At 46.9% G+C, this 26,379-nt stretch overlaps 1 protein-coding gene across 1 annotated transcript; it reads left to right on the top strand.

The window, feature by feature from the left end:
• Positions 1-16,796: 16,796 nt before the first annotated feature.
• LOC123040047 (disease resistance protein RGA5-like) lies at positions 16,797-24,433 on the top strand. The gene is made up of 3 exons (XM_044462994.1): positions 16,797-17,623; positions 22,195-24,152; positions 24,259-24,433. Exons 1-3 carry the CDS (start codon positions 16,797-16,799, stop codon positions 24,288-24,290), a joined length of 2,817 nt encoding a protein of 938 aa, XP_044318929.1. The 3' UTR covers positions 24,291-24,433.
• Positions 24,434-26,379: the final 1,946 nt, after the last annotated feature.

Raw genomic sequence — 26,379 nt, 5'->3', positions numbered from 1 at the left:
TTGTCAATATTTTAAATTTGAATTTGAATCGGTTTCTACGCGAGATTAGCGACAATAACGGATGTGATGTGGCGTTATTAGCAGAGGTTACTGTAGCTTGATTATCCGGGTGTCACAATTCTCCTCCACTACAAGAAATCTCGTCCCGAGATTTAAGAGGTAGAGCAAGGGGAAAGATTTGGTTACGATATTCTAACGGATCTTCTCATTCATGTCTGCTCTCCCTGAAGTAGTTGATCCTCTTCGTTGATGTCTTTATTTCTCTGCTCCAGGTCATCATGATCAAGTCGTCATCCTTTCTTCGGGATCTCCGTCGTACTTATGAAAGAATAAAGGGGGTATTCCGAGAGAACGGACCTCTGCAAGGTCGACTATCTGGTAGATAACATCAGGGAAGGTGGCGGAAAGTAACTCTCGAATTGAAACCTTAGAAAATATCGAGAGCAAGGGAAGGAGGTATCATGAGAAGTTTCGAGCGAGCAGGCAATCGTTCGGTGCCTGAAACAAAGGGTAAAAGGGGTCCAGAGCAATGGCAATAAGTTTTGTGTCTGATACCCGAATAGATCACTAGGAAGGTGGCTCGCGAATTACATACGAAACGAAGCACGAGGGATAACTTCGAAACAGGGATGTACAGGAGAGTCAGGTTTCGATCCTGGGACCTGTGGGTTATGGGCCCACCAGGTGGTTAAAAGTTGGAAGGTCGGTGACATCTTGCACGATCATGTAAGCAAGGCATGTCAGAGGGTAGTCTGTCGCTCATGTCGGCAACAACGTTGGTACCAAGGGCGAGGGACGAAGAGAACCATTTTCCTTCTCGTTGCACGAGGCGGACCAATAGGCAAAGTTCTCGTCCATCGGTGGCTACCGGAATGTCATCAACAGTAGAAACGGGGTCTCACTGACAGAGTTGTACATCGAGGTGTTTACATAAGCAGTGAATTATTACTGCTTAGATTATATAGATCAGAAGAAAGGTCAAACAGACCAATGGAAAGGAAAATGTGATCATTAGGTTAAACAGAACAATGGAAAGGAAAAATATGTTTAAACACATATTTCAGGGGGTATATCCTTCCCAAGGACAAGCAGAGCATGATATCCACAATAGGATATACCGTAGAAAATCCTCTAGGTGACGGGAGAGAATTTCATGATGTTACCCATACAACGGTGTTTGGATAATTGAGAAGGAAACATTTAGCATTGGGCTTCAAATGTTCTTGTTGAAAATTAGAGTACAACCGACATGCTTCGAGATAGCACTGACATGGTCATCAGGTGAAGATCAGACTTTGGAAACTCAAAGGATCCATCAGGAACAACTTATAGAATAAGTCTTACAATTTTCTCCAGGAAGAATGGTTATCCTTGCAAAAGAAATTGTAATGATAGGTCCTCCGGCCAGGTGTGCTAGGCATGACATCACCTTACCGGGTCATATAAGGACCAATGTTATAACTCTTGCAAATATGTTCCAACCATCATATCTGACCGAGATTCAGATCTGATTGCTGTCGAGATACCTCAGACTCAGGATGCCGGAGAAGAAAGGTGCAACACAAATTGTTGAGATGACATGATAAGATTCTCGGAAGATGAACTATGAAAGTGAGTTCCAAAACAAGAGTTCATCAGTAAACCAAGGAGAGGATGAGGAGGCGGCTGATGGACTCAGCGGCAATTCAACAAGATTTCCAAAAGATGGATTTCCTCAATTATGGGAACAAGGAGACAACATTCGTCAGATCAAATGATATAATGATGTATGCTCGAGGGAAACATACACAATTAAACATTGGTTGAAAGATGCACCCGAAGTATGGGTTTAGGTAGCATGATCAATGTTAGAATGGTGACTCGATAACCAAAAGACTCAGAATGAATCTATCGGCCATTGACTTTAAAGCAACAGGGTTGCTAGAAGTTTTGAAATCGCACATCATAGTTCAATTGTCGGTTCTCCGGTTAGAAACAACATGGGGACCAAGGAATGAACAGATATGGCAAGAAGTATCATTATAGCAAGAATTCTGAAGAGGTGGAGCAATCCTCACAACATTCTTGACATCAAAGATGGTAATACTCCGCGGTAGAATCATAACATAAGTTGGATAGAAAGGAACTCAAGTTACAACGCAAAACTAGAACAAGTTTTGTGTTGCGGAAATGCAAGAATGTCGTCGATGATAACACAAATCATCGAGGGCAAGGCTGGTATTTCTCATCATGACTTCCATTGGGAACCTAGGAGGAGTCAAAATGTTGATGATGATCACGACAATTTGTCGAGAGAATTCATGAAGATGTAATCAATTGGCGATGACATCAAGTCAAAGGAATGATGAAGCAAAAGGTTATTGAAATCGTGGGTACGACACAAACTCGAAATCAAGTTTGTTTGTCAAGGAGAAATGGTATGACGAGGAAGATCGACGTAAGCTTAGCTCATCGTCGAAACTAGTGCTCCCGGAATAAGGACCAGGTAGCACAGTTTGAAATCATCAAGACAATGATATAGCCAAAGAGGCTAGGAATGGCGTGATCGGGTACAAACTCGTACTTATGGAAGCTTACTGGAGAGTTGTTGAACCGTAGTGCGGACTCGGTTCAGTTATTGGTGTCTTCGAGTGTTTAATAACTTAGAGCCCGTGAAAAATTGGAATCAGTGGGAATGTAGCACTTGATGAAGAACTCATAAGATGTTATGCAGTTCCATGATAATCTCGAGATACCAGGGGGGTAATACTCGATGATAGATCAAAGTAGAGGTTGGACTGGGGTATTGCTCTATAGAAGTCAAGTGCTTAACCTTGCACGAGAAATGGTATTTAAAAGAGAACATGGTCGGAACCACGATTGCAAAAGGCCAGATCCCAGATATAAGATGAACTTATACCAAAGGAATAATTAATTTAAGGGAAGCTTTAATGATAAGATCTACATCGTGTCCATGGGCATGAACACAAGTTCAAGGTCGACTCCCACTTCTCCAATGCATAACCTTTCATTCACTTCTCACATTCGATGAAGTTGCAGTGTTGAAATTTTATCTAGCGAAGCACCAGAAGAGTATGACTCGTGAAAACTTTCGGGTTCACACGGTTTAGAGAAGGAATATGTTCAACCCATAGGGGCTTCTTAGAAACATATACCACAAGTTTCAAGAGTAAATAACACAAGCCCGAAAGCAGAGCATGGTTGGCCAAGCAGAGGATACAACTTAACAAGGGCATTATGTATCAGGGGAAGAACTCACAAAGTGATCAAATGTGAAGGACACTGTCGGATAACAATCCAACACAGGACTTGATGGTCCACAAAGGATCTGATGTGAGTATCGATACTCAACCAGAAGAGGAAGGAATGAAAATGCAACAGGTTATGGAATCATCTGAATAATTCAAAGCTTAAATGCAAAGGAATTGTGATTTCCAAAACAAAGGATCAGAAGCAGACGTTCTGATCAAGGACGTATCAATTGAATATACCAGAGGCACAATCGACGACAGATAGTTTGGTCGAGAACCAGCTCATGTTTGAAAGACGTCTGAGCCGGAGAGATAATTTAAAAGGATCAACTGATGATTGCGTGCATTCACACTCATGTTGAATCAATAGGATCAAAATGACGGTGCCTAAGGATACTAACGAATATTGCCAGACATATGGAAAGCATCCATAATGCAAGCAGACAAGTATTGCAGAGCAATAAGCTATTAAGGATTTTTGGAGGATCAAATAGTATTTCGAAGACCAATGTGAACCACATGAACAACTGGGGATGAACGGATACTCGATAAGGGCGAGAAATTATCCATAGGGGTATTCAGGTGGCAAGGAACAGCAAGGCAGTAAGCTTAAAGGATTATCGAAACAACGACGAGTGTTTCGGGGTATCTTGTAATAACAAGACCAACTGGGGATGATATAAGAATAACAACTGTAAGTAGTTATCCATAAGGGTTGACGGTGGAAGGGGAATTGCAAACGCGATGAACACAAGTTCTCGGGTTAACAGCGGAAAGTATCTTCAGGGTCTTCACGTGCAGCAGACGATCATCAGTAATAAGGGGCTCTCCTTGTGAAAGTGATAACGAGATCCTAATGTTAGATTTAGCAAAATTCATTTAACCCGAATAGAAGAGAGATCAGAGTCCCAGAGTAAAGGTCGAGGAGTAAAAGATCCTAGTACCACCCAATGGCGACGTGGGCCCATGGGCCGCACAGCCATGTTAGTAAAAGTTTTTGCAATGCCTAGACTCGACTTCGGCCAAGGAGTGTGGAAGGGGGATCCTACAGGCAGTCGGCTCTGATACCAACTTGTGACGCCCCCGATTCAATCGTACTCTAATCATGCACGCAAACGTGTACGATCAAGATCAGGGACTCACGGGAAGATATCACAACACAACTCTAAAACATAAATAAGTCATACAAGCATCATAATACAAGCTAGGGGCCTCGAGGGCTCGAATACAAGTGCTCTATCATAGACGAGTCAGTGGAAGCAACAATATCTGAGTACAGACATAAGTTAAACAAGTTTGCCTTAAGAAGGCTAGCACAAACTGGGATACAGATCGAAAGAGGCGCAGACCTCCTGCCTGGGATCCTCCTAACTACTCCTGGTCGTCGTCAGCGGGCTGCACGTAGTAGTAGGCACCACCAGTGTAGTAGTCGTCATTGACGGTGGCGTCTGGCTCCTGGGCTCCATCGTCTGGTCGCAGAAACCGGGTAAAGAAAGGGGGGAAAAGGGGGAACAAGGCAACCATGAGTACTCATCCAAAGTACTCGCAAGCAAGGAGCTACACTACATATGCATGGATATATGTGTAAAGGGCCATATCAGTGGACTGAACTGCAGAATGCCAGAATAAGAGGGGGATAGCTAGTCTTATCGAAGACTACGCTTCTGGTCACCTCCGTCTTGCAACAGGTAGAAGAGAGTAGGTTGAAGTCCTCCAAGTAACATCACATAGCAATAATCCTACCCGGCGATCCCCCCTCGTAACCCTGAGAGAGAGCGACCACCGGGTTGTATCTGGCACTTGGAAGGGTGTGTTTTATTAAGTATCCGGTTCTAGTTGTCATAAGGTCAAGGTACAACTCCAAGTCGTCTTGTTACCGAAGATCACGACTATTCGAATAGATTTAACTTCCCTGCAGGGGTGCACCACATAACCCAACACGCTTGATCCCATTTGGCCGGACACACTTTCCTGGGTCATGCCCGGCGGCGGAAGATCAACACGTCGCAGCCCCACCTAGGCACAACAGAGAGGCCAGCACGCCGGTCTAAACCTAAGCGCACAGGGGTCTGGGCCCATCGCCCATAGCACACCTGCACGTTGCGAGGGCGGCCGGAAGCAGACCTAGCCTAGCAGGCGTTCCAGTCCAATCCGGCGCGCGCCGCTCCGTCGCTGACGTCTGAAGTGCTTCGGCTGATACCACGACGCCGGGATACCCATAACTACTCCCACGTAGATGGTTAGTGCGTATAAGGTCAACGACCCAACTCAGATCAAATACCAAGATCTCGTTAAGCGTGTTAAGTATCCGCGGACGCCGAACAGGGCCAGGCCCACCTCTCACCCAGGTAGTCTCAACCTGCCCTGTCGCTCCGCCACAAAGTAACAGTTGGGGGCCGTCGGGAACCCAGGCCCACCTCTATCGGGATGGAGCCACCTGTCCTTTCTGCCCCCATCTCCGAACAGTATCACAGGTAATGTAATAGTGTAAAGTACATAGTATATGCCCGTGATCACCTCCCGAAGTGATCACAGCCCAATAGTATAGCATGGCAGACGGACAAGAGTGTAGGGTCACTGATGGAACACTAGCATCCTATACTAAGCAGTAGGATAGCAGGTAAAGGTAACAACAGTAGTAGCAAGGACAGGCTATGCAGCAGTATAGGATTAACTGAAAGCAGTAACATGCTGCACTACTCTAATGCAAGCAGTATAGAGAAGAGTAGGCGATATCTGGTGATCAAAGGGGGGGCTTGCCTGGTTGCTCTGGCAAGAGAGAGGGGTCGTCAACTCCGTAGTCGAACTGGGCAGCAGCAGCGTCGGTCTCGTAGTCTACCGGAGAGAAGAGGGGGAAGAAATAATAAATATAATGCAAACATAAGCATGACTGTGCATGACAAGACAAGTAAAGGTGCTAGGGGTGCCCTAACGCAGTATGAGGTGATACCGGTGAAGGGGGAAGCATCCGGGAAAGTATTCCCGGTGTTTCGCGTTTTCGGGCAGAGGAGCCGGAGGGGAAAGTTGCGAGTTCGATAGGTTAGGGGTGCGTAGCGGACGAACGGGGTGCGTACCCGGATTCGTCTCATTGTTCTGAGCAACTTTCATGTAGAAAGTTTTTCCATCTGAGCTACGGTTTATTTTATATTAATTTTTAACGATTTAAAACATTTTAGGATTTATTTAATTATTTAAATAAACATTATCCAGAATAGCGTACGCTGACATCATCATGACGTCACCATGACGTCAACAGTCAATAGGGGTTGACTGGGTCAATCTGACGTGTGGGTCCCGCATGTCATTGACTGTTAACTAACCTAACAGATTAATTAACTAAACTAGGTGATTATGTTAATCTAATCAGGATTAATTAAGCTAATTAATTCCTTAATTAATTAACTAATTAATATTTTAATTATTTTAATTATTTATTTTTTTAATTCTTTTGACCCCCTTTTTTTAAACCGTTCTAGGGGTGGGGCCCCTTTGTCATAGGCCTAGCGGGACCTAACAGGCGTGGCCCGAATGGGCGTGCGGGCAGCGGGCGCACCGCCCGTCGGGACGGACCCGAGGCGACGCGGCCAGCACTCGGCGTCCCGTGGCGAAGATGCGAGGGGCGGAGCTGAGCACGGTCGCGGGCGGCGTCGAGCGCCGACGCGGGGCCGTATCAGGGAGGCGACAACGCGAGCAGAGGCGGCGGAAGCAGCGGGTGCACATGGCCGCGGCCAGGGTCGGAGGAGGGCGGCCAACCAAGATAGGGGCGCGCCCTGGGCATGCGCGGGCACGGCGTCGGGCGCGCGCACGGGCGAGAGGCGACGACGCATGAGCTGGAGGAGCAGCAAACGGGGCTTGGCCCGAGCGACGGCGCGGTCGGGCGCGACGGATGGCGTCCGACAGGGGGGAGCAGAGGCGCGGCGATGCGGGGAAGGGAGGAGGAGGGGCCTCACCACGGGTCGTGGGGTCTGGGCAGTGGGCGCGGGGAGGTTCGGGGAGGCCGACGGGGACGACACGACGGAGCGGGAGGCAGTCCGGCGAGGTGGTCCTGTTCGGCGGCGACGGTCGATCCGGGCGGCGTCGGGGGCGGTTGCCGGCGGGGACGACGAGCGTCGATGGGGCAACGAGGCCCGGGGAGGCTGGCGGGGATGAGGTGAGGCGACGCGGCGGTGCAGGTGGGGGGGGGGGGGTCGGCGAGTGCCTGGCAACGGCGGAGCGCCGGGGAAGGCAGAAGGCGTCGGGCGTTGAGGTGGTTGCCCGATCCAGAAGGGGATCGGGGAGTGGGGGAGGGAGCGAGAGGAGTGGGGAATCGGGACTAGGGTTTGCGGGTGGTGGTGGGGGGGGGGGTTATGCGGGGAGAGGTGGGCCGGCCGGGGTGGGCTGGCCGACTGGGCCGGCCGGTTGGCTAGCTGGGTTGGTTGGCCCGGGGGTTTTGGGGTTTCTTTTTTTTCTGTTTTGTTTTCTGCTTGCTTTTTTTATATATTTTTTTTCATTTTATTTATTTCCCTTTTCTGTTTTATTTAATTTAAGGCATCTTAGCATTTTCTAAATATGTGTTTTCTTCACAACAATTACCTATGTAATATTTGGCACTAACCGAACATTTTTATTTTATTGTTTGAAAACTTTTATTGTTTGTCAATATTTTAAATTTGAATTTGAATCGGTTTCGAAGTGAGATTAGCGACAATAACGGAGGTGACGTGGCGTTATTAGCAGAGGTTACTGTAGCTTGATTATCCGGGTGTCACAGTAGGCACTGTCCTTGAAACTATTCCCTTGAACATCCAGTTCAGACGAACGTTGGTGGGCGAGCGATGGACAACTTGGATGCACTTGGTTCGGAGATTGATTGAAGTTCGACTCTCCGACCTGCCGGACACAACACAATGAAAGTTAACTAAAAATGGGATATATACGTTGAAATCTTTTTATACGGATCTGATTAATTCTGGCCCACTCTCAAGGTCACTTCATATTTGGAAGGTTAAGGTTCCTTTATGGATTAAAATTTTTATGTGGTTTGTCCACAAGCAAGTAATACTCACAAAGGACAACTTACTTAAGAGGTGATGGGTAGGCAATTCGCGGTGTTGTTTTTGTGCTCAGGATGAAACAATACAACATTTATTTCTTGAATGCCCACTTGCCAAGTTACTTTGGAGAACGATTCATATAACTTTCAATATCAATCCTCCAGTAGATATTGCGTCTTTGTTTGGGACGTGGTTAGCTGGGGTGGAACAGATCACGGCAGCTCTTATTGGGATTGGAATATGTGCGTATGGAACTGCAGAAATGATATGATCTTTAACAGACAACACAACTTAACTGTTTTGCAGGTTATCTTCAGAGCTTCAGCTTGGATCCGTACGTGGTCCTTACTCATTCATATGGACTCCAGGAAACCTTTGGTTACTGGGTGCAACCAATGGAAGATGGTGGCTCGGGTTATATTCAACCGGTTCGGATGGCGTTCATATAACAGGATAGGAGTCTAGAGAGCTTATCCTTATTATTACCGTACCGGTTGTTTTTGCTCGCGTGTAATTTTTCGGTTTATTTATTTTGTTGTGCTCCGTTTGCGAGCTGTAAGATCTTTATGACGATACTTTCTGGATTTTTAATAAGAGGGCCGTATGCATCATCATGATGCAGAGGCCAGGGGTATGCCTTCATTTCCAAAAAAAAAAAACTGAACATTACCACTGCACGATGTTGTGTGCCCTGGCCGGTGATTTTGAAATGCATCACTGCCCGCACGCTATACTAAATGCACATGATTCTAAACTTGTCGTGGTAGGTTGGTTTTGTGGAAACCCTATATCGTAGGTTGGTTTTGTGGAACAGCTAGAAACGTTGTACCCTACCGAGGGTGACGCGTGCGTGTTAAATATCCAGGAGTTGGTCCCTGGATATGCATACATGTTTGTTGAGATTACAAACTTGACAACAAGACATAGAGGAGATAGATACATTCGGTTTACATGAGATAACTATCAAGTCTAACAACCTATCTATCTTGTGCGGCTCAATGTTTGGTCTCCACGCATCCTTCTGTCACGTTGTCGTTCACGTCACGCACATTATGTTTAACAGGTCTGAAAACCGGAGTTGTAGATGACTTTCTTCACTACAAACTATTTGTAGTTTCTTTTAATGAAGCGCAAAATGCATACAATGTTTGCCTTGGACTTGGAGCGCCAACGGGTTGTGGAGGTCAGCACATGATGCGTGGCAACTGACGACACCTGCCCTGGCCGTTGGTACGAGGAGGATAATGCTGTTGATGGTGGCATGGCGCAGGCAAAAAAGTAGTGGATCGATTGACAGTTGTGCCCAGCATCTACTCGACGTCAGGATTTTCTTAATTAAGCTTCTGCATCAGATTTTTGAGTAGTGAAATGCTTCACTAATTTGTTAACTCAAAATATTGCTCTTTAAGAGGTGATTCTGATGATTGCCACAAAACACTTAGTATTCCAGTGGTCAACGACTGTTGGTTCAGTCCCAAGGGCGTGCGTTTGAGCCCCGTTAATTGCACCGATGCCTTAATATTTGTAAATGACGATAGCGAGAGAGTGCCTCTTTATATTGGAGGGGATGAGTTCACAAAAAAGCTCCCTGTAAATATTAATCCAATATGAGCGGTGCAAGGTATGCCAACGTGGCAGCCACATGGACGTTTTTCCCCATCTTGAATCGGTTTTTCTTAATCACGTAAAGGAGTTTCTGACCTAAATTCAATCACATCCCGAGTTTGTGGCCTAAAGTGTGCAGTCATTTTAAAATAATGAACTACAAGCGTCACTGTCAAATGAATCTACCAACGGACTTGTTCTCCCTGTCTCCAACTTCAAATCAGAGTTGATATACTTTTTTGTCCGAACAACACTATATGGAATTCAAACCGTACATGCTTAAGCCAAGGTGCATCATATTCATTTGATCGCCTTGTCGTACAGGTTTTCGGACACTTGACGCCCTGTTGGAAGTAGATTCAAATTCAATGAGTAAATAGCATAAAACTACAATAAAAAATACATTTGGATCTATACAAGGCCACTAACAGTAACCGAGGCAAACTTTAATGATGTTTTCTTGTACTAGCAACTTGTTTAATACTTGCATGCATGTAGTCATAATGACACTGTGCTACTTCCTTCTCATTCCTTCCATGCATGCATGCGGGCGTATTTATGATCCCAGATAACAAGAAGAAAAGTTGGCTTCAAAGTAGTCATTAAATTTTACCTAGGTATCTGTAATTTGAGTTCAAGGCCTTGTATAAGGGAATGGAGGGAGTACTTTATAGGCTAGGGTTTCAAAAAACTATCGATTTTTATTTTTTCTCAGATAACTATCAAATGGGTGGTCGGCTGTTTCAAAAACCCAAATCGTCGAGTATTTATCAGTTGATCATGATTATGACAGGTTGGGCCCACACCTAAGCAAACCGTTAGTTTGACCGTTTACTTTGACCGTTAACTTACATGTGGGTCCCAAAAATAAGTTTTGTAAAAAGCAATCAGGTCCCTACAAGTTTTTTGAAAAAGCAATCAGGTCCCCATGAGTTTTCTGAAAAAGCAACCGGGTCCCCGTGACCGCCAGGAGCTCGATCCCGCTCGGCAGGGCCGCGCTGCCTCCTCCGGTCGGCGAGCCGCGCCGTGCGTCGCCTGCGGCCGTTGCCACGTTGTGCCTCGCCTGCCTCGCGACCGCCGCCATGCCATGCCTCGCCCGCGGACGTCGCCACGCCGTGCCTTGCGCGCCTGGCCCGTGCCACTCCGTGCCTCGCCTGTCCTGCGGCCGCCGTCACGTTGTGCCTCGCCCGCGGCCGTCACCACATCGTGCCTCGCCGCCACGCCGTGCCTCGCCGCCACGTCGTGCCTCGCCTACCCCGCGGTTGTCGCCACGCCGTGCCTCGCCGCCATGCTGTCCCTCACCTGCCCCGCAGTCGCTGCCACGTCGTGCCTTGCCCGCAGCCGCCGCCATGCCGTGCCTCGCCTGCAGCCGCCTCCATCCCCTGCCGCGAGCTCCTCAAGCTCGACGTGGACGGCATGCGCCACTGCTGGAGTGCGCACCTCCTATCGTTGTGGACGAGGCCGACCTCGTCACCACCAGGAGCTCTAGCGAGCACCTACCACGATCGTCAGGACGCTGGGGAGGAGAGGGAGTGTCGTCGCCGGCTCGCGTGTGGGCAGTGAGAGGAAGAGAAGAGATAGAGAGGAAGAAGATAGAGAAGAGGGAAGAAGAAACTTACATGTGGGCCCCACATGTAAGTTAGCAGTCAAAGTAAACGGTCAAACTAACGGTTTGCTTAGGTGTGAGCCCAACCTGTCATAATCATGATCAACTGATAAATACTCGACGATTTGGGTTTTTTGAAACAGCCGACCACCCATTTGGTAGTAATGTGAGAAAAACTGAAAACCGGTAATTTTTTGAAACCCTAGCCTGTAGAGTAATTGTTTTATGCTATTTACTCAAATTCAATAAATATACGGAATATGTGCAGGGAGTCTCGAGGCTCCCAATGCAGAGCACATGTTGGGACAACCAAGTTTCAGAAGAGATAAGGAAAAAGGATAGACAAACCTCATTTGAACATCGAGCCAGTAGCCTCCCGATGAAAGACGAACTACTGGTACAACAAGTTGGCCGGCAAGGGATAAACAACTGACCCAAAGCTACAGAGTTCAGAGAGTTGGATTAATTTGATGAGGAGGCCAAGAATATTTCACGTGAGAACCAATGTGCCCTGCCACTTGTGCGCATGCATCTCGATGTTCGGCATCTCGAGGACGGGGCGTCGACCCGTTGGCTGAGCAGCTGGGTAGCTGCCAGCCCGCCCAAGTTCGAGTTTCGGCTCGGACGCGCGGTGCTCACGGAGTAGCCTTCCAATGAAGACAGACTACTAGTACAACAAGTTGGCCGGCAGGGGATAAACAAGTGACCCAAAGCTATGGCTTTTTTTTTTTGCGAATAGACCCAAAGCTACGAGTTCAGAGAGTTAGAGATTAATTCGATGAGGAGGCCAATAAGATTTCACGTGAGCCTGGAATAGGTTGCGGGAGAGAAGTTTATAAAACCCTTCTGGTGCTCGAGCATGCACCAGTGTGCCCTGCCACTTGTGCGCATGCATCTCGATGTTGGGGCGTCATCTTAGTATATCGGAGGTACTTCGTAGTACTTAATAGTATGTGCACAAGACTGATCAGCCACAACGATGCCACTAACACAAGCATCACTATTCAATAATCAAGCTACGGACAAGCATTGTTCACCAAACCAAATACTACTTGGTTGTTTGCCTGCTATTCATCTTGGAACTTTTTTTTCGGAAAAACTTCTGATCTATTCATCTTCAATAATGGTAGTACAAAGAACATTAGAAAATAAAATTACATCCAGATCCGTAGACCACCTAGCGACGACTACAAGCACTGAAGCGTGTCAAAGGCACGCCACTGTCATCGCCCCTTCCTCACCTGAGCCGGGCAAACCTTGTTGTAGTAGACAGTCGAAAAATTGTCTTACTAAGGCCTCATAGAACCAACGCACCAAAACAACATCCACCGTCGATGAAGAGTGTAGATCAAAAGGATTCAACCCGATGACACAAGAACATAAATGAACAATGAACTGATCCGAACAAATCCATCAAAGTCAGGTCTGCCGGAGACACACCTCCACACACCCACTGACGATGCTAGACACATCAATGAAACAGGGACTAGGTAGGGAAACATTTATTCCATCTTTAGAAAGTCGCCGTCGTCTCACCTTTCTGAGCAGGACATAAACACTAACAAAACTTAAAAAAAATATCTAAAAACGGAGCCCTCCACTGCTCCCATGGCCCTAAGGCCACCGCAGACGGGGCGGATCGGCAATGGCGCAGGCGGGAGGCAGAGGAACCCTAGTTTTTGGGGAGGTGGCCGGCTGGCTAAAGCCACATTAGCCTAGCTTTGATGGGTTGCTCAAACATATTCATCTTGGAACTTATAGCCTGCAGTTCCACCAAATGTGGAGGGAAGGAACTGGCCTGGACCTTTGCACTGTTTCGGCAGTTGATCGCCTGTTGACACCGCCCTGTGGGTATAAACTATATATTCTCATTTGACAGATTCCAAGATAATACTAGCAATAATCCTTTAACACCATGATACCTTGTCAAGTTATGTTACGGACAAGCAAACTTTGGATATCAATGTCATACTCGTATATATACGCATGCATTCTCATATTTTCCAATGAGGCGGCATAATTAATGAATGTTTCCACCTTCAAAAAGTTGTGCTTAATTATTCTTCTTGAAAGGGCGAGATTCCATTAGTTGAGTAATAAATAAGCTGGACCCTCATGTCGCAACTTGAAGGAACCAACTGAAACCAAACACTTGCGTATTGATTTTATGTGGGTAAATCATGTTATTGAATTTTGATGTAGGTGTTGGAAAACAGGACCTCTGTTTCGTCGTACCAGCAGGCTCCTCCGTTTGCTTCCAAAGAGAGACACGGGCTATGACAGATTTGCTCAAATAAACGCCTCAAGCAGAGGGATCGCACCAATACTACCGAATGTGAGTATTGAAAGGACCAATGGGGTCCTGACCTTTTTTCCAGTCAAAAAGACGAAGCCACCGTGCAGCGAGTCTCGAGGCTCGCAGAGCACGCATGTTCCGACAACCAAGTTTCACAAAAGAGAAGGAGAAAAGATAGACAAGCATCATTTGGACATCCAGCCAGTAGCCTCCAAATGAAGACGAACTACTGGTACAAACACAAGTTGGCCAGCAGGGGATAAACAAGTGACTCAAAGTTACGGGTTCAGAGAGTTAGATTAATTTGATGAGGAGGCCAAGAAGATTTCACGTGAGCCGCGCATAGATTGCAGGAATTAAGTTTATAAAAGTCTTCTGGTGCTCGAGCACCAGTGTGCCCTGCCACTTGTGCGCATGCATCTCGATGTTGGGCATCATGTTGGGCATCATGTTAGGATTTCCGTCAGGAGTAGTACGTTATAGTGTAGTATGTGCACAAGACTGATCAGCCACACAAGCGTCACTGTTCAATAATCTAGCTACGGACTTGTTCTCCCTGTCTCCAAATTCAAATCAGTGCTGCTATACATACATACTGTATATGATATAGTTTCTGTCCAATAACAGTACGACACTACTACAAACCAAACCGCCCATGCTTAGACAAGGTGCAACACCAATAATAATTCCTCCGATCCATATTACTTGTCGTTGTATAAAGTTATACTAAAGCAGCAATAATTGATATGGATCGAAAGGAATACCTAAATTAGCATTGCTTTTCGTTCATTAAAATGAATGGGATTGAGATTAGCACGCAAGGCAGCAGGGGCGGAGCTACGTACAGCTTGCTAGTATCACTGGCACCAGGTCCAATTTGCACTTGCTTAATATAATCCATTGATTTAGTGTGTGGGCCAGTAGCCTCACGATGAAGAGAGTTAGATTAATTTGATGAGGAGGCCAAGAAGATTTCACGTGAGCCTCAAATAGATTGCGGGACAAAAGATTATAAAACCGTTCTGGTGCTGGAGCACCAGTGTGCCCTGCGACTTGTGCGCATGCATCGCGATGCATGTTGGGCATCATGTTATATTATTTCCGAGGTACTTAGTACTTTTATACTACTATATGTTTACAAGAATGACAGCCACGTGAGGCCACAAACACAAGCATCACTATTCAATGAATCTAGCTACGGACTTATTAGCCCTGTCTGCAAATTCAAATGCTGCTAATCTAGCTACAAATCAAACCGCCCATGCTTAAGCCAAGGTGCAGCACATTCGTTCGATTGAGTCGTTGTACTGAGTAGGTAGGTATTGAGATTAGCGTTGCTTTTTATGGAGTAGAACCAATAACAGCTCGCTCCCTTGTTTCCGAGTTTTCCTAGTTCTTGGTTATCTGCTCTTGCGAGGGTGTTGCGTTTGGTTGTATATAAATTGGCTACACTCTGGATTTTGTTATCTTTCCGTTGAGAAATGAAAGGAAAGGAGAAGGCCCGGTTGGAAAAAATAATAATTAGTTAGTTGGAAGGGTCGGTTGCAAGCCCGTAACAAGCCCGTGCGTGTAGCATTTTTTGTGAAGGCAGACGTCCACTGGAGCAGGGGAGACAATAGATCGATGGATGCAACGGTCATCAGCGGTCGAGCACGGAGTAAAATAGTAGGGACGGTCTGGTACGAGCACTGGCGGAGGACCCCTATGGGCAAGGGGTGGCGGCCGCCATACCTTGATTTGATGAAAAAGAACTATACCTATGGATAACTAGCTGCTGCTAATCGGCCGTCATCTCTCGATGGGAAAACTCGCCAACACAGTCAGACAGCCGTTCGCTAGTTTCCTGGGCCTGGCATGTGGGAAGGTATCGATCTGGCATCTGATCTCTACCTTGTAAAGTACAAGTAGCTACAGCCTACAGATTTGCTTATCGACAGTGAAGCATATGAAATATCCTGACAGTGGCGTTTGATCCTTCATCATTCAAGACATTCAAGCAAGAAGAGGAGTTTGATACGATCAAGATCGAACATGAAACTAGAGAGTCGATTTCTTTTCCAAAACGGAGGCAAATTTTTTGCCTCATCGATTGATTAAAAAGAAAAGAATTGTCCAGTTAATTTACGTAAAATCAGGCAAAAATTAATATAAACGGATTACAGACTAACTACTCACATGACAAGAAACCCCACACCACACAGGTGACCCCGCCAGACTCTCCGAATACACAACATTCATAAACCCCAACATTGCTACTACGCCAAGGGACCCCTGACACGAACACCTCGACACAAGATATCTGGCATCTCCCAACCCACAACGACAACCCAATCTAAGAGGACGAAAAAGAGATCGAATTTCGAAGCACATGATCTGGCAAGAGCTGCTGCTTCCCTTGATCCTGGTTTTTAGGAACACCTGATATTGTTGTAATCCCAAATTCTTTAGCAATTGAATAAAGTGGTTTTAACCCCTCAAAAAGAACAACAAGCAATCCTAGCTAGCGTGGTGGGCGGCGGCTAACCAGGAGCAGCCGGATGATGAGACGGCCGTCGGCGGCTATGGACGTCGCATCAAGCAAGAGTGAGGGGTGGCTGGATGTTGCCACACAGGCAACAAGCGGCGTCTGCGGCAGCAAATTTTTTACTTAAGAGTTCGCCACACCTTAATTTTTTTTCGTCCTCCGCCTGTACGAGTACAGAGCCAAATGCACGTTAAGCCGGCCTTGATCCATGTGCATGCATGCATGTGATCACATGAATCAATGTAACATCGTGCCATGTGCAATCAGCGCCTAGATCAGTGCAACTGTACTATTGCTTAATACTCTACCGCGCCCTGGCCGGCCAAAAACAAACAGTACTGTCTACTCCATAACCTTGATGTTGATGTGAACTTGCCCGGGTCCTATAAAGAACAGCTCTGCAGCACCTAAACCTACAACAACCGCTATACACTCCTCAACGAAACAACAAATCTACTATACTAATCAACAAGCCATGGCCATGAGTATGGCAACCGGCGCCCTGGGCTCCCTGCTGCCCAAGCTGGTCGAGCTCCTCAAGGAGGAGTACAAGCTCAAGGAGAGCGTCAAGGAAGGCGTCCGATCTCTTGAGGAAGAGATGAAGAGCATGCAATCCGCACTCCGCAAGGTGGGCGAGGTGCCGCGGGACCAGCTCGACGAGCAGGTCAAGATCTGGGCAGCGGAGGTGAGGGAGCTCTCCTTCAAGATGGAGGACATCGTCGACAAGTTCTTGGTGCGTGTCGATGATGGCTTTGAGCCTGCTGCCAATCCGAAGAAGCTCAAACGGCTCACCAAAAAGATGGTCGGCTTATTCACCAAGGGGAAGGCCCGCCATGAGATCGCCGATGCAATCAAGAGCATCAATAAGAAAGTACAAGAGGTTGCAGACAGGCGGGCAAGGTACAATGTTGACAATATTGTCCCTAGGCCTTCTGCCGTGACTCCCATCGATCCTCGCCTTGGGGCTCTGTACAAGGAAGTAACGGATCTTGTTGGAATTACCGGAACAAGGGATCAAGAGATAATGAAGTTGCTCTCAGAGGGGGACGACACGTCCAAGAAAAAGTTGAAGATCATCTCTGTTGTCGGATTTGGAGGATTAGGCAAGACAACTCTTGTCAAAATGGTTTATGACAAGATCAAGGGAGATTTTGATTGCGCGGCTTTTGTTCCTGTTGGTCGAAATGCTGACGTGAAGAAGATTATAATGGACATCCTTCTTGATCTTGGCTTGTACGAAAGTCAGCTAGCCATGTTGGATGAAAGACAACTCATCAACAAACTTCAAAAAGGTCTCGAGAAGAAGAGGTACGCACATATCACATGTCAGTCACTTAGTGGTGGCACCTATAGCTTACCTAGATAATTTTGTTCAATTGTACTTCCTCCGCCCTAAAATGTAAGACCATTTTTAAAACTATGATTAGGAGGGAGTAGTTGTGAAGTTACATGTAAATAACTCCCTGGGCTCTAAAATATATTATATAATTAAAAAACTTTGACTTTTCAAATTGGTGCTTAGATCTTAATTTCATGTAAAACATTTAGTCATTGGTTAAAAAATCATAATCTTATAGAAATTCTTTTTAATCAAATCTAATTCTGCACATTCCGTATAACATAAATTATTTACTATCAGACTAATTATGGGTCAAAGCATTAATTTTAGCAGTCAAACTACACTTTATATTTTCAAACGGTGATAGTATTATGGAGCTCCAAAATATTTAACGTTTTATAGAGTAAATTCCTTACTTTTTACCTTCTGGTGGTTGTTTTTAATATCTCATCACATTTTGTACTTAAGATTTTACCTGTTTACTATCTGTCCCTGACTGAAAAGATAGATTGACTTGTTAGTAGGTCATATAGCTCTGATGCGCATTTATTTGAGGTTTACCTTGTTATGTCAAATTTAATTAAATTCATGCAAATCCCATAAGATTGTGTTACTTTTGCCGTAAATGGGCCGCTAGCTACACCATACTGCCCATGCACTATGTCAAACCATCAAAGAATATAGGCCTAAATTGTCCGTCCAACTGGCTGCCATGTAATCCCAATTTCTGACACCGCAGCTCTTCTTATTGTTTTAGGGAGCAATAAAATGATATAAAAGTAATAATAATCATACCTAAATTGTAAAATGGCATGAATTTAAAATAGGGTACAATCCAAGGAATGTGAAATAAAGGAGGGGTGAGAGCAACATACAATAAACTATTATAAATGTTGGTACAAAATAGCATGATATATGTATTTGTAACCAATTTTGCCACTACCGGCTGTAGATAGGCATACATGTGACCCATGCAATATTGTACTTTCTAGTGCAAATGGGAATATCTAGTGATACTATGGAAGTATATAAGAAGGCCGCCTGGGCTGGGAGCGGCGCGAGGGCTCCCGCCAGCGGTGGTCTGGTGATGCTGTCCATGGCGTTGCACCTGGCCGAGGCTAGGATTCGCTCTGGTTCAACCGCGTGGATTTAGGAGCTCTTGGTGGTTGCATGGCTCATCGGCATGCTCACGGCTATGGTGGCGGCGTTTGGCGTTTGGCGGCAAGGTGTAGGTGGTCGTGCGGTCTTCCTTCTCCCGATTCCTGGTCGGTGATGTTCGGATTTTCCATGGGGCGGATGTGGCTGTCCTAGGGCATGTGCTCAAGGGTGGACTAGATCTAGGCCCATGGTGGGTCGGGGATCTCGCTCCGATTAGGCAAGGCTAGTTGCGGCCTGGGTGGTCCCCATGGGCGGTGAAATTTATCCCCTCACGGACACAGTGGGCGATGGTGGTGGTCGGGACACCATTTTTCTGTCGGGTAGATCGTTGATGAAGACACAGGCTTGGCGTCATGGGAGCTTGCTCGTCGGCGGTCCTCAGTAGTCACGGGGTTGCGTCCCCTACCGTCCACTCGGACAGGTTGGGGACGCAGGTGTGGGTGCCTCCTACCGTGGAGGCATAGACCCATGTTCCCTGAGTGATGCCGGGCAAGGAGTGTAACAGGCCGCCTTTTCTTCCTTCCATTATCCGTGCATCGTGAAGTGGAGGATTGATGGGGTCTCGGACACAGATGGCAGGGCGGCGGCTTCGGATGGCGGTCCGCATGGTTGGCTCTCCGAAGGGCACCATGGCAGTGGTGGTGGCTTTCCCTCTTGGCCATGTAGGCAGTGAGAGGTGCAGTGGCCGATGGCTCAGGCACACTCGGTATCATCGGTAGTGGCGTCGACTCTATCTGGACGTGGGGATTTGGACTTGTCGTGCTTGTACTGGAGACCTTGTGGTGTTACAGGAGAGCTGCCGAGCATAAGCTCCGTGCTATGCCGCTGACGAGGTGACGCTTGCGGGCGCTGCTCTCATCTTGAAGACGTCATCATGGTGCTACTCTCCATGTCTGGGTTCCGGGTGAAGACCCTTGTCTGTTCTGGACTCAACAGCGGCGATGCTTAGTGTCGTTCTCGCTTCTCAAGAGGTTATGGCAAAGCTTAGGTGCTATAGGGCGTAGTGTGGTGTTGTTCTTAGTTATTTCTATGTTCTCGTTGGGTAGCGTAGTCGCATGAGATCTGCGTGATTCGGTTATCTTGGGGTTGATGTTGTATGAGTGGTTGTCGCTTTAACAAAGTGGGTCCAAAGCTTGTTTCAAGTTTTTGGTGTGAAATTGGTTCACACTCCTTTATTACTTAGAAATATCAAGGAAGTTAAAAATATGCTAAAAATACATACTGTTTCTTTTTTTTTGGAAAAACTATATATGGCATCGCTTGCAAATTTTTCATGCACATAGTTGGCTTTCTGGTATCCTAGACTTAGAAATTGTATATGAAGATACTTGTAATGATGAGGTATTATACGTGACACCGCACAGTTGTATATTAGAAGTAGCATACTGTAGGGTGTAGTTATACCCGCATCCATTTCATACAACCTAGGGAGCACCCATATATTGATGCAATACTCCCCAGTTCCTTGAGAGTTGAGACTATAGAAAAATGGATGGGACAGAATACTAGTATTGAAAACCAGTTAATGTAGGGTCAAGGGATCGAACGCGGGGAAAAGTGGCGTGGAGGGGGGGGGGGGGGGTGTCGTGGAGGATTCGATCGTTCAGCTCGGAGGCGACTGTGTGCAGGTACATCTTCCGGTCAGATATGTCTGGTCTTGATGCCTGGAGGCCGGCAGCGGCGCATGGGCCGGGAGATGTCGACACTCTGCTGGGAGGTGGTCTGTGGGGGCATGGTCATGTGTTGTGGCGTCGGAGCGCACATGTGATGGGGTTGTGGCATGTGCGTGGTCACGGCTAGCTTCCTTCTCTAGCTGTGGGCGTGTGGAGAGGAACCGTGGCAGTTCGCGAGGTGGTGGCGCGAAGGGTGTCGTTGGAAGGCAGGGATGGCCTGGTGCGTGCTGCCTCGGGCATCCACGTTTGGATCTGAACAGTCAGATCCGATGGGGAGGTATCTGCTCCTCCTAGTTGTGTTGTCCTGTAGATGGTCAAAGGCACTACCTGATTCCTGGACATCTCCAGTAATTTCAAGTTGGGGTCTGTGGGTGTTATGGCGTTAGTGTTGGGGTGGCAGCGGAGTTTCTGGTCTGTAGTGGTGGACGGTGTCCGATGGGGAGCATGTATTGGGGGCTTATTTGGTCTGTGTTAGCGTAAGCCTTCACATTATGGCCCACTTGCTTTCCTGTTCGTGACGTCGGTCTGAGTACGGGCTTTTGCTATTGCCGTGTCATCAGGCGGATCGACGCTCAGGACCATGGGTTTGGTTGCGCTCAAGTGTGCTTGGTGGTGGCCGTCGGTAGTCATTGGGTTATATCTCCCCCGGTCCACCGGAACCGGCTAGGGACGCGGGTGTGTGCGCTTCCTACGGTTGGGGCGTCGACCCAGGCTCGATGGCTGATGTCGGGCTAGCAGTGAAAGGAGGTTCCTCTCGTTGCTACTACCGTGGTTGGTTGTTGGAGATATGGATGACTGGCGGTGCCTAGGGCATGGATGCCAGTGCGGCGGTCCTAGATGATGGGCTCCATTGTTGGCTTGCCGGCAGGCTCCGTGGTAGCAGTGGTGGATTCACCTCTTGGTCGTGTGGGCGCAAAGGGGTGTAATGGTGGGGAGCTCTGGACTACTTTGGTAGTGCCCAAATCTAGTGTGGATGAGCTGACCCTCGTTGCGGTAGTGACCGGAACCTGTCCCGTGGCGTTGGCGAGGTTTTGACCGAAATCTTTGCGTATGTCGCGTCGACGCTTGTGGGTACCACTTGCTTCTTTAAGACGTCGTCGTGGAACAAAGCTTCGGGTGAAAACTCTAGTCTGTTGATTTGGACGAGATTACGACGATGCTTTGTGCCGTCATCCTCTTGCAGGCTCTGTTGGGGAGCTCGGGAGTGCTCGGTCGGGCCTCAACTAGGTGTTAGGCTTGTTCTAGGTTCATCTTTATCTTTTGACCTGCTTTTGTAAGGGATCTTCTCAACGTATTGTATCATTCGACCGAGTACTTTGTTGTGTTGTTACTTTATATATAAAGCAGAGCGAAAGCCTGTTCCAAGATATATTGATGCAAATAACTGGTAGGATGATATACACAACCACACATGTCCAGGATCTATCTTATCATGGTTATGATATTAGAAAACGAGTATAGTTTTCAATCATGAAAAAATAGGCTCTTGCTGACTCAAATAGATAGGTAAAAAATGTGTACTTAAAGGTATCTTTATTGAAACATGATTGTTATTCTAGGAACTGGGTCCCCTCCTTTGTCTTTTTGTCCATTGCATCTTGATTACCCTTATTATTTTCTTCGCAAATCTTATCTTTGGTTTATAATGTTAGATTATCTTTAACTCTGCCCTCTCAGGCTTACCATTAATGATCTCGTAACTGATATAGGTATCTCATTGTAATTGATGATTTATGGGATGAAAATCTATGGAAAATTATCAGTTGGGCATTCTCTAATGGCAATAATGGCAGTCGGTTAATCACGACAACCCGTATAGTCAGGGTAGCCAAATTATGCTGCTCATCCATTAATGAGTCAATCTATCAAATGGAACCACTTAGTGATGATGATTCTAAAAGGCTCTTCTACAATCGGATATTTTCTCATGAGAGTGGATGTCCCCATGAATTTGAACAAGTATCTCGAGATATATTGAAGAAATGTGGTGGTGTTCCATTAGCCATCATTACAATAGCTAGTGTTTTGGCTAGTGATCAGAAAGTAAATTCACATGATGAGTGGAAGGCTTTGCTAGAAGCTATTGGTCATGGACTTACAAAAGACCCCAGTATGGAGGAGATGCTGAGGATACTATCATTCAGCTATTATGACCTGCCTTGTCATCTGAAGACATGCTTATTATATCTAAGCATGTTTCCGGAAGATAGCAAGATCCTGAAAGATCAGTTGGTATGGATGTGGATTGCCGAGTGTTTTATCCCATGTGAAATAGCACAATCTAGTCTGTTTCAGATCGGAGAAAATTACTTCAATGAGCTTGTGAACAGAAGCCTTCTCCAGCCACTATATGATGATTTTGGCACTCTACATGCCTGTCGCGTACACGACAGTGTGCTGGATCTAATTTGTCTTTTGTCAAGGGAAGAGAACTTTGTTAGTGTATTTAATGGTAGCATGTCATCTCAGGGAAATGTCCGCAGGCTGTCCCTCCAGAAGATTATCAAAGAAGGATATCATACCACACCTCTCGAATCTATGAGTATGCTACAAGTGAGGTCCATTGCAACATTTGAACCTGCTATTAGCCTGTTATCTCGTCTCTCAAGCTTTGTTGTTTTACGTGTATTGAATTTGAGTACATGTGCACTTGGTGATCATAATCTTCGGGGGTTATGGAGTTTAGTTCACCTGAGGTACCTAGACCTATCCCATACAGGACTTTGTGAGCTTTCGGAAGAGGTTGGAAAGTTGCGGTTTTTGGAGGTGCTGGATGTGAGTGGAAACCATGGTATAGAAAAACTGCCATCGAGTGTTACCAAACTGAGAAGATTGATGTGCCTACTTTATGAGCAGAGTTGCAATCGGCTTCCAGGTGGGATTGGAAACATGACAGCAATGGAAGAGTTGAGTTATATCCATGTTGACTCTCTACGCATTGTGAAAGAGATGGGCAACATGAAAAGATTGAGGAAGTTTGAAATTGAGTTTGAGCATATGAGCTTGGAGTTGCAGGAAGCTTTTGTGAAGTCACTAGGTGAAATGTCCAACGTCCAAAGTATAACCATTTCTATGGATGGTAGATGTAAAATAATGGATCTCTTGGGGGAAAAGTGGGTTCCCCCTCAAGGTCTCCAGGCATTGAAGTCGAATTGGAACAAAGCATGTAGATTCTCTAGGCTGCCAGCATGGATAAGAGAGAACCCCTTGCAGATGTCGCAGCTCTCATGGTTACAAATTGATCTGAAGGAGGTGCAACAGGGGGATCTGGGACTGCTTGGAAGGTTGCCGGCTCTTCATACTCTCGATTTGGAGAGCCTCCGCCAGGGGCCGCTACTATTCGAAGCTGATGGGTTCCGTTGTGTAACAATATTCAGCTTGTGGTCCAATTCGCCGGGCCTAGTCGTGATCCAGCCAGGAGCTTTGCCCAAGGCGGAACAGGTTACGCTCTATACCGGTCTGCCGGTCGCAAAAGAGGAAGCAGCCGGCGGCAACGGTGGTGAATTGTTTGACACGGGCATAGTGAACCTGCCGTCCCTTCAGTGGGTCGATGTCGTATTCTGCACTTCGCTACTACAGCGACAGGAGGCCAAGAAAGCGAGTTCTGCACTGAAGACTACACTCCGTGCCCATCCTAACAACCCTTTCTATCGTGTCTCTGTAGAAGGTACGTAACTAAAGAGTGCCATGATGCCAGTCTTTCCTTAATTTCCTTAATGCTTGTCTTCATATACTGATCAACCTTTACTCCCTCTTTCTTTCTTCTTCCCAAGACATATCCAGTGACGACGGCTGGTGGGAGTGAAGAAAATGCATGCAGGTTTGTTTTCCCTGTTAAACAGGCCGTATGTGTCAACCGTATGTCAACCTTCATTGTGCGCCATATGTAACGTATCTTAACAGGAGTTGTATGTATCTTGGTAGTTAGGATAGGAGGTTTATCTCTAGCTCATAATTCTATCTCTAGCTAGCTTGATCTCCAAGTTGTAACCTCTCTACTGTATGAGATCCAAACTGTACGCGCTACCAGGGCCTCGCACCCCTGCATATAACACGTACGGCGTCCCCTCTCGAAGAGGTAAGACGTTTTCCGCTTCGCACATGGTAGTCAGAGCCTTCCTTTTCCCATCTAGAGTTTCTGTCAAACCCATCTAGCCTAGCCATGTCTTCCTCCGGCGCCTTCTCACCAAACCTCAACAATCAGGTCACAGAGAAGCTGTCACGCGCGAACTACGTGCTATGGCGCACGCAGATCACACCTCAGCTGCGCGGTGCCGGCGTCTTCGGCTACGTCGACGGCACCAACCCGGAGCCGGCCAAGCTCCTCGTCACCGTCAAGGAGGGCAAGGAGACTTCATCGCCCAACCCTCTCCATCCTATGGGTACGGGAGGACCAGCAGGTCCTTGGCTACCTGCTGAATAACCTCACAAAAGAGGTCCTGGTCACGGTGACCACGGTCACCACGGCGGGCGCGCTCTGGACGACGCTCGCGGCCATGTTCTCGTCACAATCGGCGAGTCGCATCAACAACATACGCACCTCCCTCATCAATGCGCAGAAGGGTAACCTCTCGGTTGCCTCCTACTTCGCCGCCATGCGTGGCTATGCCGATGAGCTGGCCGCAGCGGGCAAGCCCATCCAGGACGATGAGCTCCTCCCGTACATCATCCACGGGTTGGAGGCGGACTATCAGCCACTGGTGTCGGCCCTCGACGCCCATGTTACTCTTGCAACCCTCGACGAGCTCTTCGTCATGCTGTCGAACTTCGACCAGCGCATGGCACAGTTCCATGGATCCGACGGTGGTTTCAAATCTTCCGCAAACCTGGCGTCACGTGGCCGGGGTGGTGGCTCCTGCTCACGTGGCTCCCCGCGCTACAAAGGGCGATCTGGTGGCGGCGGCAATGATCGCGGCCACTCTCCTCAGCGCTCGGGTGGCCGAGGTCGCGGGCGCGGGCGCGGTGGTGGAAACAAAACACATCCAGAGACTCCGCGGTGCCAAATCTGCGGGAAGCCCGGTCACACAGCAAAGGATTGTTGGTACCGTTATGATGAGGATGAGGACTTTCAAGACGATGACAAGGTAGCTGCTGCCGCTGATGGTTCCTACGGTATTGACACCAATTGGTACGTTGATAGCGGTGCCACAAACCACGTCATAAATGAGCTTGAGAAGGTCACCATGAAGGAAAAATACCGCGGCAAAGATCAAATCCATACTGCTAGCGGAGAAGGTATGGGTATAAGTCACATTGGTCACTCTATATTTCGTAACCCTAGTCGAAAACTACACACTAAGAAAATCTTGCATGTCCCTAGTGCACACAAAAATCTTCTTTCCGTTCATAGAATTGCCCTTGATAATAATGTTTTTCTCGAATTTCATCGTTTTTTCTTCTTGATTAAGGATCAGGTCACGAGGAAAATCCTCTATCAAGGTAGATGTGTTCGAGGGCTCTACCCGTTGATTCCGGAGTTTAGAAGATATAATAAACAAGCTTGTGGTGCTATCAAGCTTTCGTCCACACGATGGCACGATCTTCTAGGACATGCCTCTTTTTCTTTAGTAGAAAAGTTGCTTAGAAAAAATAAGCTCCCGTTTGTTGGTCAGCGTCATGTTGAAACTATTTGTGATTCATGTCAACGAGCTAAAAGTCATCAATTGCCGTATCCCATCTCAACTAGTGTTTCTAACAAACCTTTGCAACTCATTTTTTCCGATGTTTGGGGTCCAGCCCCTACCTCCGTTGGTAGACACACATATTACGTCAGTTTTATTGATGACTATAGCAAATTCTCGTGGATCTATCTCCTAAAAAGGAGATCCGATGTGTTTCAAGTTTTCCAAAACTTTCAAGCACTTGTTGAACGAAAGTTTGATAGCAAGATAGTC

The sequence above is a fragment of the Triticum aestivum genome, chromosome 2B, assembly GCF_018294505.1.
Source record: "Triticum aestivum cultivar Chinese Spring chromosome 2B, IWGSC CS RefSeq v2.1, whole genome shotgun sequence".
In the NCBI taxonomy this organism is placed as follows: Eukaryota; Viridiplantae; Streptophyta; class Magnoliopsida; order Poales; family Poaceae; genus Triticum; species Triticum aestivum.
The sequence above is the reverse complement of the archived record's forward strand: the minus strand, read 5'-3'. Positions and strand labels throughout refer to the sequence as shown.

Bases quoted from the DNA above. Each gene is read 5' to 3' on its own strand.
- LOC123040047 (XM_044462994.1), top strand. From the start codon at position 16,797: ATGAGTATGGCAACCGGCGCCCTGGGCTCCCTGCTGCCCAAGCTGGTC. The intron at 17,624-22,194 runs GTACGCACATAT...TAACTGATATAG, and splicing joins AAAGGTCTCGAGAAGAAGAG to GTATCTCATTGTAATTGATG. The intron at 24,153-24,258 runs GTACGTAACTAA...CTTCTTCCCAAG, and splicing joins CTATCGTGTCTCTGTAGAAG to ACATATCCAGTGACGACGGC.